The 16504-nt window shown below is 43.7% G+C and overlaps 1 protein-coding gene across 1 annotated transcript in view; it reads right to left on the reverse strand.

Moving 5' to 3' along the window:
- The window catches only part of ANOS1 (anosmin 1), a 186976-nt gene that overhangs the window by 16339 nt on the left and 154133 nt on the right, over nucleotides 1–16504 (reverse strand). The window contains exons 8-9 of the mRNA XM_045472809.1: nucleotides 13993–14137; nucleotides 5602–5748 (exon numbers count right to left, since the gene is read on the reverse strand). Coding sequence (XP_045328765.1) covers nucleotides 5602–5748; nucleotides 13993–14137 — 292 coding nt within the window. The remainder of the gene's footprint in view (nucleotides 1–5601; nucleotides 5749–13992; nucleotides 14138–16504) is intronic.

Below are 16504 nucleotides of genomic sequence, written 5' to 3' on the forward strand. Positions count from 1 at the left end.
CTGATTTTCAGAAGAAACTCTGCAGGGCAAAAGGGAGTGGCATGATATATTCAAACTGCTGAAAGAAAAAAGGCTCGCAGTCAAGAATATCCAGCCAGGTTATCACTCAGAATAAAAGGAGAGAGAAAGAGTTTCCCAGACATACAAAAGCTAAAGGAATTCATCACCACTAAACCAGCGTTACAAGAAATGTTAAAGGGGCCACTTTGAGTAGAAAAAAAAGACCATAAGCAAGAATAAGAAAAGCAGTAAACACAAGCAGTAAGTTTTTCTACGAATGGATTCACAAAATAAAAGGACGTAAAGTATGACACCATATACCTAACATGTGGAGGGGAGAAGAATAAAGAATGGTTTCAAGCTTAAGTGACCATTGGAGCACCTGGGTGGCTCACTCGGTTGAGCATCTGACTCTTGATTTCGGCTCAGGTCATGATCCCAGGGTCATGGGATCGAGTCCCAATATGGCCTCTGCAATGAGCATGGAACCTGCTTAAGATTCTCTCTCTGTTCCTCTGTCCCTCCTCCACTTGCTCACATGCACTCTCTCAAAAATAAATAGATAAATTAGACAAGATAGACAGATAGACAGTCTTGTCTTCAGCTTCATCTTGCCAAGTATGAAAATACTGCAAGCTCGTATTTAGGATATGACTTCAGGACCAAGTGTCTAACTAGAATATGAAAAACAGTGTCATTAAATCAAATGTTTCCTAAGGGGATACATATGAAAATTCTATCCTAAATGCCTTGCTGTTCTGGTTCTTGAGCTTAAGTTCTTCCTTCCACAAAAGAATTAAAAAGTCCTTGAGAAGTATTTTTAAATACTGAAATTTATTTTCAGCATGCTTCAACTATGCTTCAAAAAAGTAGATGTCTCTAATTTGTTCCTGAAATATACCTAACTCGAAATAAAAAGTAAAATGTATCCAACAGTGTCTGGCAAAAATTAAAGGCTGCACAATTTTTAATTCAATGTTAATCTCTAAATTCCAAACATCTAAGGACTATGATCAAGAATGCTGGCCTGACGGAACTCAGAGCTGTGAGAAAGAGACCATCTCGGAGCACCGTGGAATAGCTGCGGTGAGGGGAACTCTCCACACTGATGGCAGGGGACATACACATGGAGAGGCGTCAGAAAATGCCCATTTCTTAGATGGGAGTTTGTTCTCTAAGCATCTCTAACACCAGAAATAGCACCTGGTAGGTAGTACATGCTCAATAAATGTTAGTTGGATGATATCCTTTCACGAAATAATGCCTCGTTCTCTTCATATTTGTAAAAATGCTTTGGTGAGACAGACTTCCTGATTTTGTACAATTCTGTAAAAGAATTTTGAATACCTCCTAGGCAGAAGGCATTTCTACTCAAAGTAGAAGTATGTTTTCTCTCTCTGAGCTAATTTTTCATATTTTTGGAGTGCAAACACTAAGTCTAAACCAAAAAGCCTAAAATAATCAATTGTAGATTCTATTCGGAACTGATGTCTGTAGAGTAGCAAAAGGACAACTATTCCTTTTATAAATAATGATTGTTCCAGAAATTCACTGTTGAGGATATTTCTTTCCTTCCAGAGCATTCACTATTATAAGCCAACTACCGTATGCACTAAGGTGGGCTAATATTTGAGTCACTTCCCTACAAAATTATATGCGGTGTCATCATAAATAATACAAAACCACTGAAGCTCTCTCTGTGAGAATATTCAATGTGAGTGAACAGATTTGTGCTTCTGAGTTCCTAACTCCCAAGTCCAAAACCAACGTTCTGGCCACCCTCACTTTTAGGAAATGTAACAGATAGCTAGAAACCAATTTCTACTTACAATTTTGTCTCAATTAGTGAACAAGATTCTCTTCTCCTCTGATTTGTCACCAACATTTAGTTTCTTTTAGGTTTTCAACTCAGTGTATCCAACAGTGGAAATTAGTTACGATTAAAGAATATTCAGGTACTTGTGCCTAAGGCTTTCAAACCATTTGAGATAGGTCTATTGAGTTGTATTCAGTGCAGACAATTATAATTTTACAGAGTGAAAACGTCCAGAAAGCCGGCCAAAGTGTCCTTTTCATAACAGAAAGAGAGCTCATTTTCACATTCTGAACAGAATTCGTAAAATAGTAGCATTGTGTTTTGATTTAAAAGGCGTCTCCTTTCCTACATTTGTGATAATTATGAATGTACACATGCTTCATAAGTGTCTGGGGAACTTTGGTTTGGGATTCTGTAGGTCACAGGGTGCCTAACGGGCTTCTAGAAGGAGAACAAATGTGGAATAAGTTCGGCACACATGCTTCCCACTTCAGAGAGGGCTGGGCTCTCCAAAGCTTTCCACAGTCTCCTTCTACAGAGGGTTGTGGTACAGTGAGGCTCCCCTGTGTTTTATATGTTAATTTGGCTTTCAAATTTAAAATCAAAAGGGAAATGGGATGGATATAATTTAAGAAAAAGCGCATTCTGGAGGAAGACAAAACTCTAGTTAGAGCATGACTTATTCTTAGTTCCTAAGTGGCCATGTGATCTGGTGAAATCAACCTACATCTGCCAGCAAAGTAACTCTACTGCACGGTGGTTCCAGTTTAATCTACACTTGAAGACAGATGTGATTCCTTGGTCGTTGTGGGTTCCAGTCATTATTGTATGGGAATATTGACCATACACGTCTGCAATGATCACTTGTATTCCACCCTGTACTGAACGTCAAGGCAAGGGAAAGGAGTAAAATGTCAAAGGTCTGGAAAGGAAACTATAAAATTCTCATTATTTACATGCTACATGATTGCCTTTACAGAAGAATGGAAAAGAATCATCAGAGGAAATGTTGTAATGAGCAAAGTAATATAACAATATAGTTGGATTCACCATCAAGACATAAACAGAAGATGGATTTTTTTAAGTTTATTGATTTTGAGAGAGTGAGAGTGCAAGCTTGGGAGGGTCAGAGACAGGGAGAGAGAGAAACTCAAGCAGGCTCCGTGCTATCAACACAGAGCCCAGCGTGGGGTTCAAACTCACGAACCGTAACATCATGACCTGAACCAAAACCAAGAGTCAGACACTTAACTGACTGAGCCACCCAGCTGCCTTGAAGATGCATTTTTATATATGGCAGCAAAAGTTAGAGAATAAAATGGAGGGAAATGTATGCATGAATATATCATAGGATCCAAATAAACACAAACACCTCAGAATAATCATATTAAAAAGTATTACAGGGGCGCCTGGGTGGCGCAGTCGGTTAGGCGTCCGACTTCAGCCAGGTCACGATCTCGCGGTCCGTGAGTTCGAGCCCCGCGTCGGGCTCTGGGCTGATGGCTCAGAGCCTGGAGCCTGTTTCCGATTCTGTGTCTCCCTCTCTCTCTGCCCCTCCCCCGTTCATGCTCTGTCTCTCTCTGTCCCAAAAATGAATGAACATTGAAAAAAAAAAAAAAAAAAAAGTATTACAGTTTCCACATTATATATTACAAATGACTGTTGAGAGGAAATTTTAAAACCTGAATAAAGTGATATGTCAAGTGTGAAGATCTTTAAGGAGTGAATTCTCCAGTCATTACCATATATTTATTACTTTTTGAGAGACAGAGCGTGATCAGGAGCGGAGCAGGAGCAGGGCAGGGTCAGAGGGAGACACAGAATCCGGAGAGGTTCCAGGCTCTGAGCTGTCAGCACAGAGCCTGACGCAGGGCTCGAACTCAAGAACCGTGAGGTCATGACCTGAGCCAAATTCGGACGCTTAACCAACTGAGCCATCCAGGCGCCCCTCCAGTCATTACCATGTAGATTGACTGTAATTTCAGTAAAGATCTCAGAAGATTTTTGTGGAGATCAAGAAAGTAGTGCAAATTTTTATACAAGAATACAAAGGGCAAAGAATAATCAAGACAATTTGAAAAAAAGTTAAAAAAAAAACTGAAAGGCTATTATTAAAAATATGTATAAACCTACAGTAGTTGAGACAATGTGGTAATGCCAGAAAGTTGGAAGAATATGCCAAATGACTCTACAGAAAGTTAAAGAAATTAACTTTCCCATAATATTTGATTTAGGGCCAAGGTAGCAGCCCAGAGCTTTGGGGAAACAGTCATTTTTTTTTTTTTAATGTGTCATTTATTTTTGAGAGAGCGTGCAAGCAGAGGAGGGACAGAGATCAAGGGGGACAGAGGATCCGAAGCGGGTTCTGCACTGACAGCAGCGAGCCTTACACGGTGCTCGAACCCATGAGCCATGAGATCATGACCTGAGCCGAAGTTGGACGCTTAACCGACTGAGACCCCCAGGTGCCCCAGATGTCAACAGTTGTGAAGAAACCGCTGGAACAAGAAGAACTCCGACACCAGTCTCCTGTATGGCACATGAGTGAATACCGGAGCAACACTGCCCTTCCAGAAGACATGGAAGAATTGTAAAAACTGAGCTCTTGAAACAATCTATTTTTTGTATGTTTTCAAAACGCATCAGAGAGGATAAGAGTGTGCACCAGGAGATCCAAAAGGACCGTTTCAATAACACAAGATAAATATGCTACGAATAAAGAAAACAAGATGAATTTATCCCAAAGACAGCCACTCCAGCAAATACTCAGAACGAAGAGAATGTATTCTGAGGGCAAATCTTTACTGAAGAATGAATCATAGCATGTAACTTCTGAAGGCACCTGACTGGTTTGTTTTAGTGGAGCATTGGGATAGCGTGGCGTGTCTGTGCACAGTAGCGAATCAAAAATGTCACCGGAAATGCGCGACAAGGTAGAATGCTCATATGTTATACGAAAATGTGTGTGTTTTACATATAAATAGTATGTATGGGGGGACATACACATAAAACAAATGAGGGAAGAACAGAAACACAGATAACTTCCGAAAGGACATCCACCTAAATGCTGTTCCTATGAAACACTACTGAGATAAGTGACTTTTTTTCTCCATTTCCATCTCCAAATCCAATAATTTGGATTGCTTTTTTTTTTTTTTTAAAGAAAAAGCTCAGGGGCGCCTGGGTGGCGCAGTCGGTTAAGCGTCCGATTTCAGCCAGGTCACGATCTCGCGGTCCGTGAGTTCGAGCCCCGCGTCAGGCTCTGGGCTGATGGCTCAGAGCCTGGAGCCTGTTTCCGATTCTGTGTCTCCCTCTCTCTCTGCCCCTCCCCCGTTCATGCTCTGTCTCTCTCTGTCCCAAAAATAAATAAACGTTGAAAAAAAAAAAAAAAATTTAAAAAAAAAAAAAAAAAAAAAAAGAAAAAGCTCATTTAGAACAAAAATTTACAGCACAAAATAATGAGTATTTCAGAGACAAGATCGGCCTTCTGAGAACACAGTGAAGACAGGCTAACGTCCCTGAAATGTTAACGTGCAAGCAGCTGACTGATACTGATTTCCAAATGTGATACAGATTCCCGGGAAAGACAGGGCTGCCCATCCAGACTTCACAACAGCAAGGCATTAAAAAAAAAAAAAAAAAAAAAAAAAAGGACTAAAGTGTTTTGTTCAGCTCCCGTGTTCTTTAATATCAACACCGTGTCTCGACTTGACTTTCTCACCAGCACCCTGAGATCACTGGGCTACTTAATGCAAATAACAAATCATCAAAGGGCATTGACGCACCTTCAGTCTTTTTCCAGTAGACCTTCACCTGCAGCTGGTTGTCTTGATAGAAGGGAGCTCCGATTTCCAGGAGGCGAGCGGGCCGTCGTCTTTGGAAAGATGGCTGCATGTGCACCGCACTCTTCCTGGGTTTCCCAACTTGCTCTTCTGAAAAAGGTACAACAGTGTGATTCCCTTGTGAAACGTAATCGGTGATCGGTATACGTTCACCCCGGCGAGAAAGGCGCTCTGGTGCAAAGAGGTATAGACAGCATTTCTCATTATAGATTTTTTTTTTGTAGTTCTAAAGAAAGTAAGTAAAATGACATTGAAATACCATGTATCATGAAAACAATACAGATAGCTTTTCACAGAAGTACCAGCATCATCTATCCAACACCTGGGGCGAGGCCCTAAATGGAAACCTTATTCAATCAACTTTGTACGGGAAATATCGAGTCAGCAAATGCAATACAATGCAGTGATACGTTAGATGGGGGAATAGAATTTAAGCATTCTTTTTTCTTCCTTCCTTTCCTCCCTCCTTTCCTTCCCTCCCTTCCCTTTCTCCCTTCCCTTCCTTTCTTCCACCAGGAAAACTTTCTCTGAATGAGGTAATTCAAACTTTGATTTCCAACACTCTGAGCTAGGCTATTTCTTATCACATCGCTGTTTTGTGCCACAATCCGACTCTAGTTTTACTGTTCTTTTTATTTTGTTGTTTTAATTTAGCTGCATCTTTCCCATTTGTGCTATTCTTAATTCCTAAAATCTGCTGGGTTCCTTCGTAACGACGTTCAAGACTCCATTAGCTCAGAAGGCACTGGCGCTCCTTGTCCGTGCCTGGCATGACGCTCTGTCCTTCAGAACTCACCCTATGCTCTTCTAAGGGATGATTTCCCAAGATGTACAGAAACAAACCTTCCTCAGTGCACCTATACTTTCCTAGCTTTAAGTAACTTTTCCTCCCCTTTAATTTGTCCCTCCAGCTGATCTTGAACTCCTGTAGCAGCAGAACCTTCCTCTAACCTCGCTTGGGTTTCCACTGCCTGGCTCAGGGACACACATGTAGTAGTTGCCTAGTAAGTATGTACTGGATGAAATGAAATCTGAGTCCATGGCTCCAGAGCTGTTACCAAGCATTCACTTGTCTGGGTCTTGCAGAATGTTTTACTTATTTTGGCACAGTCATCCTTTGCCACGGGATTCAAACATGCTTTTTCTCCAGGGTACACGTACTTTGCTGTGTAAAGGGCAATCAACCTCACTTTTTCTCCAGGTATATTCCTGGTGGTCTTTGGTGTGCTCGGTGAGCTTTGCCACGATTTTATTTGTATCCATACAGCCATCCTATGAAATAGAACAGGGTCAATAAACTCTCAGTAGAGGGCTGGACTGTAAATACTTTCAGCTTCGTGGGCCACACGGTCTCTCCCGACTCCTCGCTCTCATTACAGCACAAAAGCAGCCACAGACTATCTGTAAACAAATGAGTGTGGCCATGGGCCAATAAAATTTTATTTACAAAAACAGGCAGTGGGCTGCAGATAGCCTGCGGGACATCGTTTGCAGATACCTGAGCAACTGGCATGAGCCTACACATATTCCAGACAGAAGACGGAGGAATCAAAACTACGAAGAATAATGTCCAGTTTCATGCAATTCAAGCAGTAGTGAAACTGAGCTATAATCCCAGGGCCATCGTGTGTCCATCACTAAGTGCCACCTCCTTTTAGAGAGCAAGGTGAGAATATACATCATTTAATAATAAGGACAGGTGCCTGAGTGGCTCAGTTGGTTAAGTGTCTGACCTCGTCTCAGGTCATGATCTCACAGTCTGTGAGTTCAGGCTCCGCGTCGGGCTCTGTGCTGACAGCTGGGAGGCTGGAGCCTGCTTCCGATTCTGTGTCTCTCTCTGCCCCTCACCCCGCTCCCACTCTGTCTCTTTCTCTCTCAAAAATAAACGTTAAAAATAATAATAAGGATATGAGAACTTTCCCCTGGCCTCACGTCTCTCTTACCCACTCCCTAATTTTAGAAGCAGGGTGAGAAATCCCGCACGACTTCTCTGCCTTCTCAAGTCCAAGCAGCCCCTTGGGAGAGAACAGATTGTGCTGCACTGATTACATCCCGCTAACAAACATGTTATGGAACCTTCTCTGACATGGCTGTGAGGTCCACGTGCTTGGGAGGACAGGAGCAAGAGGGAACAAAGCAGGGACAGGGAGGACACTCCTGACCTGCGTGAGGCAAGTAGAGGAAAACTGAGGACCCCAGCACCCCGATGCAGAGCCACATGGACCGTCCACTGCTGCTCACGCTGCCGTGCCCCGATACCTCCATTCCCGCTGACACCGCTGTGCCCACTGTCACTGTGGTGCCCACTTATATTACCATGCCCACTGTCACCAGTGTGCCCACTACCTCCTCTGCTCCAGGATTCAAAGGAAATGGGTGCATTACTCAGGTTCTAACTTAGAGTGTCTTATCTTAAATAGTTGAAATAAACGGATCCCTGGGAAACATTAGGTTTCAGGCTTCTGCACCCAAAGCCAATGTGTGTGTCGGGGGTTTCATCACATCACCAGCAGTCCTCAGACACCAGGTGGGGGTCCTACCATTCAGCTAATTCTGACGCCATCCGCCTGCAGATGGCCTCAGATCCCCCCCCCGGGGACACCATCCATTTTGTGGGGGGGGGTCCCCCTCCAACACCATCCACCTGCAGATAGCCTTGGATCCCCCAGGGTAAGGGCTCCATCCTATGAGACGGCCCCCACTGCAGACACCACTCACATGTCCTGGTTGGCACCTGTGACACTCTGACTATCCACTATAGGTCCCCAACTTGGATTCAACTAATTTTCTAGAGTGGCTCACAGAACTCAGAAACATTTTACTCACTAGAGTACCTATCGGTTTATTACAAAGGCCCTAACTCAAGAGCAGCCAGAGGAAGAGCTACACAGGGCCAGCTATGTGAGAAGGGGCACACAGCCTCCGTGCCCTCCCCAGGGGGCCACTGTGCCCACACTGCCACATGTTCACCAACCCAGAAGTTCTCCGAACCCTGTCCTTGTGCATGTTTATGGAGTCCCAGTGCCAGGAATGGGGTTGAAGACCGAATACATGTTTCTTATTTTAAACCACAGTATCACAGGCCACTTTGAGAGGTCCTGTGTCATCCTCCAGAGACAGCCAGTGTGCCCAGCAGCACAGAGAGCTCAGAGCCCGGAGAAGACTGAGCCAGGACAGAGAACACACAGGGCTCTTGGCCAAAACTCATTCCGTTCCTGGTCACCATGGAGGTAAAGAATCCTGCTGCCCGCACGCAATGTATCTGTTGACTAGCTAACTAAGGATTGAAGATTTTCGCAAGCCATGTAGGTTTCTAATCCCTGTACTATTAGGGAGTGACTTTGAGAATTTGCCAAGGACCACCAAAATAGAGGTTTAGACGCTATGTTTAATCTCTATGTGAATTCTATCTTCCTGCATTCTTATTATACCCTATGCAAACTTTTATTTCTCATTACGTATATGTAAGGACATAGTTTTCTGTATCTCAAGAGTGAACTGGCATTGGTCTCTTGAACTGCCATTGGTCCCTTGAAATGTTTCAAGTAGAGAAATGCATCACCACGTAGTACTGCTGAGGCCACATGTAATGGACAGATAGGCATGTGCGTCAGTCCTAGGAGCCTGGACCTGACTCGAAAGGGGCGTCCTGCACTTACACTACTAAATAAGAATGGAATAAAATCATTCCTGCATACTGTCAAAAGATACGAGGTCTGATTTATGCTGTTATTTAATAGTCCCAAAGTTAAGAGAAGTGAATGACCAGGCTGTTTTTTCAAATGTCACAGTTCTGATTAATTTCACAGATCAGGAGATCCAGGATATTTTCTCTCTGCTCCATTTTTAATTTGAAGAGCTGGAAGAATACCCCAGCAGCATGAGGCGACTCTAAAACATCAGTAATCTGTCAACCCTGGAAAGATTCTTCCAGCCTCCAAAAGAGCAAGCGACATTTCCTTTCAAGACGCTGTTACATTTTTCTTCCTTCAAGGGGCCCTTTTACAAAATGGCAGGAACATTCAGCCTTTGTTGGCGTAGAACTTTTTGTCATTAAAGCACCTAGCAGCCTGCAGACCTGGAAAATATAATTCAAAAAGTAATTTACATGCTGGCATTTACTACTCTCTTTCCTATAAAATATAATTTCCCTTGCTTATTCTATAAAGTTGTAATTATTCTTTACTTCTCATTGGTCTGTGATGAAATATACGGTGTTCTTGTAAAAGTCAGGTACTAGCATTTATGAGATTATATATCACCATCAGTGTATGAAATCCTGACAAATATTCAGCTATATCCTGCATAATCCTTGGTAAAGCCCATCTCTTCCAAGGGATACCCTGAGACAAAACAATATGTGCTATGACAGGTACTCTGAACTATTCTCTCGTTTACTTTTCCTTTATCACCTTTCTGAATCCACATGAGTAAGGTAATCCTTAGAATAAAGTGGCCTTTGATAGGTTAACTCTTGTATCTCTTTATTGATCAGTTAAAACATCATCTAATTTTAAAGATGATTAGAAAGTGACATTAGTGGGGCACCTGGGTGGCTCGATTGGTTAAGCATCGGACTGTTGATTTCAGTCCAGGTCATGATCTCATCATGGTTCATGAGATCAAGCCCCTCATCAGGCTCTGTGCTGACAGCGTGGAGCCGCTTGGGATTCTCTCCCTCTTTCTCCCTCTCTCTGCCCCTTCCCAGCTTGTGCACGTGCTCTCTCTCAAAAAAAAAAAAAAAAAAAAAAAACTTAAAAAATTTTTAAAAAGTTCCATTAACATTCACAATAAACCTGTCTGATGGAAAGTTGACTGACATTGTAGATAAGATAGGGATTACTGATTGTGTTTCACAGATATTTATGGAGCCGTACTTAACGCACCACACATATAGGTGCAGAGCACAATGGACAGATAACCCATGTTCCATGATCTAGATGAGATTTTGGGGTTGGTGGATGTTCTTTTCCAAGTTGGGAAGGGGTGGGTCTCAACCCCACGTGGTGGGGTCTGCCATATGCAAAAGGAAGGACGTTTCCACCTCATATTACAGAGGACAGGGGAAGATAAACATGATGTGTTCATATGTATGGGGAACTGTGTGCCATTCTGAAAGGGAGGAATGTGCACTATATTATGCATTATGGCTTAAGATACGAGAGAAAGAGAGGTTTACAATCCCCCATGAGAGGGTGGGAGAAGAAACTAGTTAAAGAGGATCTCAGCGAGCCAATGGGCTTGTGTGGCGATGCCCCAGGAAGAGTGAGAAAGCCCTAGATGTGCTGTGGGGATCCAGAGCCCAATCAGAGCTCTGTGTCCACGGGGACTTGCCGAGGCACTCCATGTACCCCCACAATAGCAAGCTGAGGTCAGATTCTTCACTCCTTGTTCTTGGTTGTGGGAAGAAACACAAATTATGCGAGTCTGCAATCCCACACCAGCTTCTAACGGGGAAGGAATGTTGTTTACCAGAAAAACCAGGACACATAAAGGCAAACGTATTTTACACAACATGAAATCCCTCCCACCAATAGAAGAAAAAGGTCTTTGGGTGAAGCAGAAGTCTACAGGACTCAGGTCTGAAAAGGAGGCTGGGGAGGAATAAGGGGACAGGAGTGAAGGATGAACTTTGGGAGAAGATGACTAGGGGACACTCTTGAGGGTGGAATTCAGAACAAGGAGAAGTATGTTACACAGTTGCTATTTTCTAAAGCTGCCATCTACAGAATGGATAGTTAAGAAAGAGTGAAAACAGGGGCGCCTGGGTGGCGCAGTCGGTTAAGCGTCCGACTTCAGCCAGGTCACGATCTCGCGGTCCGGGAGTTCGAGCCCCGCGTCAGGCTCTAGGCTGATGGCTCAGAGCCTGGAGCCTGTTTCCGATTCTGTGTCTCCCTCTCTCTCTGCACCTCCCCCGTTCATGCTCTCTCTCTGTCCCAAAAATAAAAAATATAAAAAAAAAAAAAAAAAAAAAGAGTGAAAACAGATACTAATTAGGAGACTTGTTTAATTATAAGAAAGCGATGGGAATGACCCAAACATGGCAAAGAACTTGATAGATCCCAAGAGCATTTGACATTAGAGACAAAAAGACTTTCTGCAGTACTGCATTTCTGGAGAGAAAGAAAATAGAAACATGAAGACTGGCCTCTCAATCTCTGGCATGAACAGATGGGTGAAGGGGGGAGCTGTCTGCCATGGGAGATCCCGGGAGAGGAGCAGATGTGCTGTCTGAGCCCCTGCTGGCCACCCCCGTATAGGCGCTGAGCTGGCAGCCAGACACAGGGATAGGGCATCAGAAGCACAAAGATGGTCGCTGAGTCCATACACTCACTGAGCTCTCCCAGGGACAGCGCTACCTCCCCCCGCTTCCTTCCTTCTCCCCAACGCTGAGTTCTCTGCACACACAGCACACTTTCCAATCTCTGCGCATGCGCACGCACACCCACCCATGTGTGGGCGGATGCCCATGCCTTGTGGGCCCACGGGGCACTCATGACTCTTGAGGGATCTCATTCCCCACCGAAACTTCAGCTTCTTCCGTGTCCATTATGACAACGTGTGCAGTGGACTGATGTCTGTGCTATCACGTGTACATGTTTATCTTCCAAACTCAATGTTGGGCAGAGCTCAAAATGCATCTAGTGCTGCAATAATGTGTATGTGTGTGTATGTCTACGTGCATGAACAGTATATGCATGTGTATGTTTATGTGTGCCTGTATCCACGTGTGTCTGTGTGCACGGACATGCACACATAAACAAATACATGGTACATATGTACTATATCGTGTATACTTGGCCTATAAATATATATTCTATATACTGGACCTATGTTTATAGAACAATACAGTATAATATAGCAATTACCTCCATCATTAGGGACAGTAATGTCATGTTTTGTGGCCATACATTTCAGGTTGAGGAGTGGATGAATGACAGGATTAAAAAAATCCATGAAGTTACTACACCTATAGAAAAGTTTCCAAGAGGAATTTTAGGTAAAAGTTGTGTTATATTCAGAGAGATGCTTAAAAATAGTAGACTGTTTCAAAGACACTTAGTTTCCAAAGAGATGGTTTCTCATGGAGCTAGGAAGCTGTTTCTAGAACTTTTTTGAAAGCATCATTTCAAACAGACCTGCTCATTCCGATCCTATTTTTCCCAGGTGGTAGAAAATAATTATAAGCAATGACTGCGTCTAACTCTGCAGAGCGTGGCTTGCCTTTCCTATATTCAGACAGGCTTCTAGCACTTTCTGCCCTTCTGCAGCAGGCCCATGATGAAAGGCAGATACCATGGGGCTCTACTCCTAGGGAATCAATATCACATGGTCCTTTAATCTCTCCCATTCCCGGAAACCTTGCCACGCGCTTCTCCTGAGCAGTTCTAACTAGCCCCGTCTCGTGAACAAAGCCAAAAACAAGAAAGGAACTTATTTTCTGGCTCAGATATGACTGCCATGTAAGACTCTCCTCTTGTTTTGCTCAGTTTGTGGCAAACATACTAGTTTAGAAAAACTGGAAGCAAGAAAAACCAATATGGGAAAAATTTACTCAATGGAATATTAAGTAGCCTTTCAAGAAGCAACGTGACCAGTGTGGAATACCTGTTACCACAGGTATGTCACCCATCCCCAGGTTTAGGAGACGTAAGTTTTCTTGCTAAATTTCCACTATGACACCAAAATATTGCATATTCAATAGATACAAATTAAAGTCAAAGGTAAAACTGAAACATGGCTCAGTGACCAATCTCAAACACACAAATGTTTGCCTACTTTTGGCAACTCGCAAACAAACAAAACCCCAAATTTGGATTTTGCTCTGTACGACCTACAAAACTTGAAGACTTCCTTCTTTCTCTCGCTACCCGTGTTGACACACAGAAGTCATCTCGATGGGCAGGGACGCTACTTCCCAAATTCAGCAAACGTTTGGCCCGGGTAGCAGGACTCAACAATATACATTTCCCATACAGAGGGTGCGATTGACCCATTTTTTGCCCCCTTCAATAAGGATCAATATGATCAAGCAAAGGTTAAACACCAATTTGCTGAAAAAGATAAGTATGGCGTGGAACCCAAAAAGTAGGTTTTCTGTAGCTACAGCTGTCCCTCCCGATGGCTCACTGCCATGTCTGGGGCCCCTGAGGGTTGGACATGAGTGGCTCCAGTAAGGACGTACCGTGGAGCCTGCCAGACGCTGGGAGAGGGTGCCATCAGGGGAGAGGCGCACAGCGAGGCCAGAAAGGCATGCCTCCACAAGGACAGGGCACTTACTGTGGCCAGTGGGGAGTGCGGGCGTGAAGTTCAGGGACAGGATAGGACACTTACTGTGGCTGGCAGAGCGTGCGGGCGTGAAGTGCAGGGACGCCTTCGCTCCTTTCAGGCGCGTCTGCCCCCAGTACGCGATGGCCTGCAGCTCCACGGTGTAGCCACTGTCTGGCTGCAGTCTGTCCAGGATCACCGAATTCTGGGACTGCAGGAAAAGAGAAGATTCACCAAGCCCGTTACAAACCGCTCTGCCTCTGCCACTCCTCTTCCTCACAGAGCCAGACGGTCCTCAAGAAGCATCTCGTCAGCCCCTGCCGAACATGTGCCCTTAAAAAATCCAGTTTTACTATCAATATAAGTAGAATGCCCAAACATAGTATTTGGGAATTGTGTTCCTTATCCAATTACCGGATCCTCTTTCATGAGTATAGAAGTGAATAATTCTAGGACGCCTGGGTGGCTCAATCGGTTGAGCATCAGTCTCTGGATGTCAGCTCAGGTCATAGCTTCCCACCTGTGGAATCGAGACCCAATCAGGCTCTGTGCTGACATCACGGAGGCTGCTTGGGATTCTGTCTCTCTGTCCCTCCCCTGCTCCCTGTCTCTCTCTCATAATAAATAAACTTTAAAAAGTTTGAAAAAAAAAAAGAATAATTCTGCTCTTGACTATTCTAGACACCACCTCATGGAAAAAAGAGACATGTTTGCCATAAACTGATGGAGGCTCGTGTTAGCAGATACCTGGAAAAATTATGAATTGTCCTTAACTGTATTTCTTTGATATTTATTCTAAATCTTCCATGAGTAAATTTCAATCAAAAGTGGTAGTAAAAATCATCCCGAGAAAATGCTTTAAGATTTTTTTAGTCATTGTCATCGTTAATGTCAACCACTCATCAGAGCTTCTGTGTGTGATGCACAGCCTTAAATGAAGCAAGTCAAAAACCCGTTTATTTGCCTGATGGCTGGAGGCCAGAGAGTAATTCTACTAAAGACTGGGAGATCCAGTGACATCGGAGCGAACCAGCTGTGGGATGGTGGCTCCAAGACAGGAGCACAGCTTCGATAAGTCTGAGTCTGCTGTTCTTCCTAGGGTTACAGGAAAAGTAGGATACCAAAGTCCCTTGCAAGAACTCACGGTGAAGAAAAATAAGGTTACTGTCTTAGAATTCAAGATGTCTGTCAAACTATTATGCGTGTGTTGATGTGAAAGACCTCCTTGGCTGCAAGACTTGCCTACAAGTGGTCCAAGTGGTGGTATTACCAGTTATGAAAGTCGGACAGTGTCCATCAGTAATGTAACACCCAACCACAGGCCACTGGTGGCAGGCACTTTCCAGTGCGGACGATTCCAGTGTTATGTGTGCAGTGTGCCTGCTGCACGAAGGGCATCGTCTGAGATCACCAAAGACGGAATCACAGACACAAGACCCTTGTGTAAATTCTGCAGTCACCTATTGGCATTCTGGTCTTCATTTTGGGTCTTGTAAGATCTCTTTTCAGCAAGAGAACATGCTTCTCACGGGCATACCAGAACTGTGAGCGTGATCCCCGCTGTAAATTATACATGGCATCGCTGTATGGTTCGGGCTTTTGAGGGATGAATTATCAGAACTCGGCCATCCTCATCAGCTTGGCTCTGCAATGCTGATGGGGCTGCATTTCCAGAATGGGAAGACTGAGCGTCAGACTCCAGACTGTGGCTGCTTCTCCCGGAGAGGGGGGGACTGTGCTCTGCGGCCCACTACCTGGTACCGTTAGAGAAAAACCCTCCCAGGGCCTCGTGGTGGACATTCTACCTCTCTCAACCTTTAGCGTGTCTGCCTAAACTACCGATTCTCAATTTCTCCTAGTCACGGTTTCCTGTCAGATTGCCTAGCATTCTCCCTAAACTATTATCTCTCGGGTAAAAGAAAATTCACTTTTGAAAAAGCATCCCCTTTGAAAACCCCTTCTCTCCTTATTTACCAAGGATATTAGAATGGTATCTTAGGAAATGGGAACCTACTGATTCCCAAAAAGAAAATTTCATACACTCTCACATTCTTACGCATTTTCCCAGTTTCTAATCTTAATGTCGGTCAGATTTTAACATGGAGAACTCAGTGATCCACATGACCTACAGCTTGCCCGCAGTGGATTCAAAAACAGAAGTCACCCGTAAGACAGTGACCTACCATTTTGGCCACTCTGGCCCATTAACACTTTCAATTAAATTTGCAGTTCATGTTTTATTTATTTAATTGATAAAGAATAGAAGTAAATTGCAAAGTTTCCTGGTAACCCGTGATGCTGTTTGGTGACTGATGGTGGGTGTGTTTGTGTGTGTATGGGTACCATACGCGTTTCACACATCATATTCTGCTTCCGACCCCTATGATCCCTTCAGATCTCCCTATGAGATAATCATGCATTGCCAATGATCGCCTGCTGTGAAGTCCTTCAAAATAAAAAAATGGAACAGTCAGGAAGTTTCTAAAAAATAAAAACAAACTAGGCATCACAGCTAAATATCAAGGATACGGAGTTTTGGAGACGTGTTTTAGAATTCTAAATGGCAGAGAAATTGGAA

The sequence above is a fragment of the Leopardus geoffroyi genome, chromosome X (genome assembly GCF_018350155.1).
Source record: "Leopardus geoffroyi isolate Oge1 chromosome X, O.geoffroyi_Oge1_pat1.0, whole genome shotgun sequence".
Classification (NCBI taxonomy): domain Eukaryota; kingdom Metazoa; phylum Chordata; class Mammalia; order Carnivora; family Felidae; genus Leopardus; species Leopardus geoffroyi.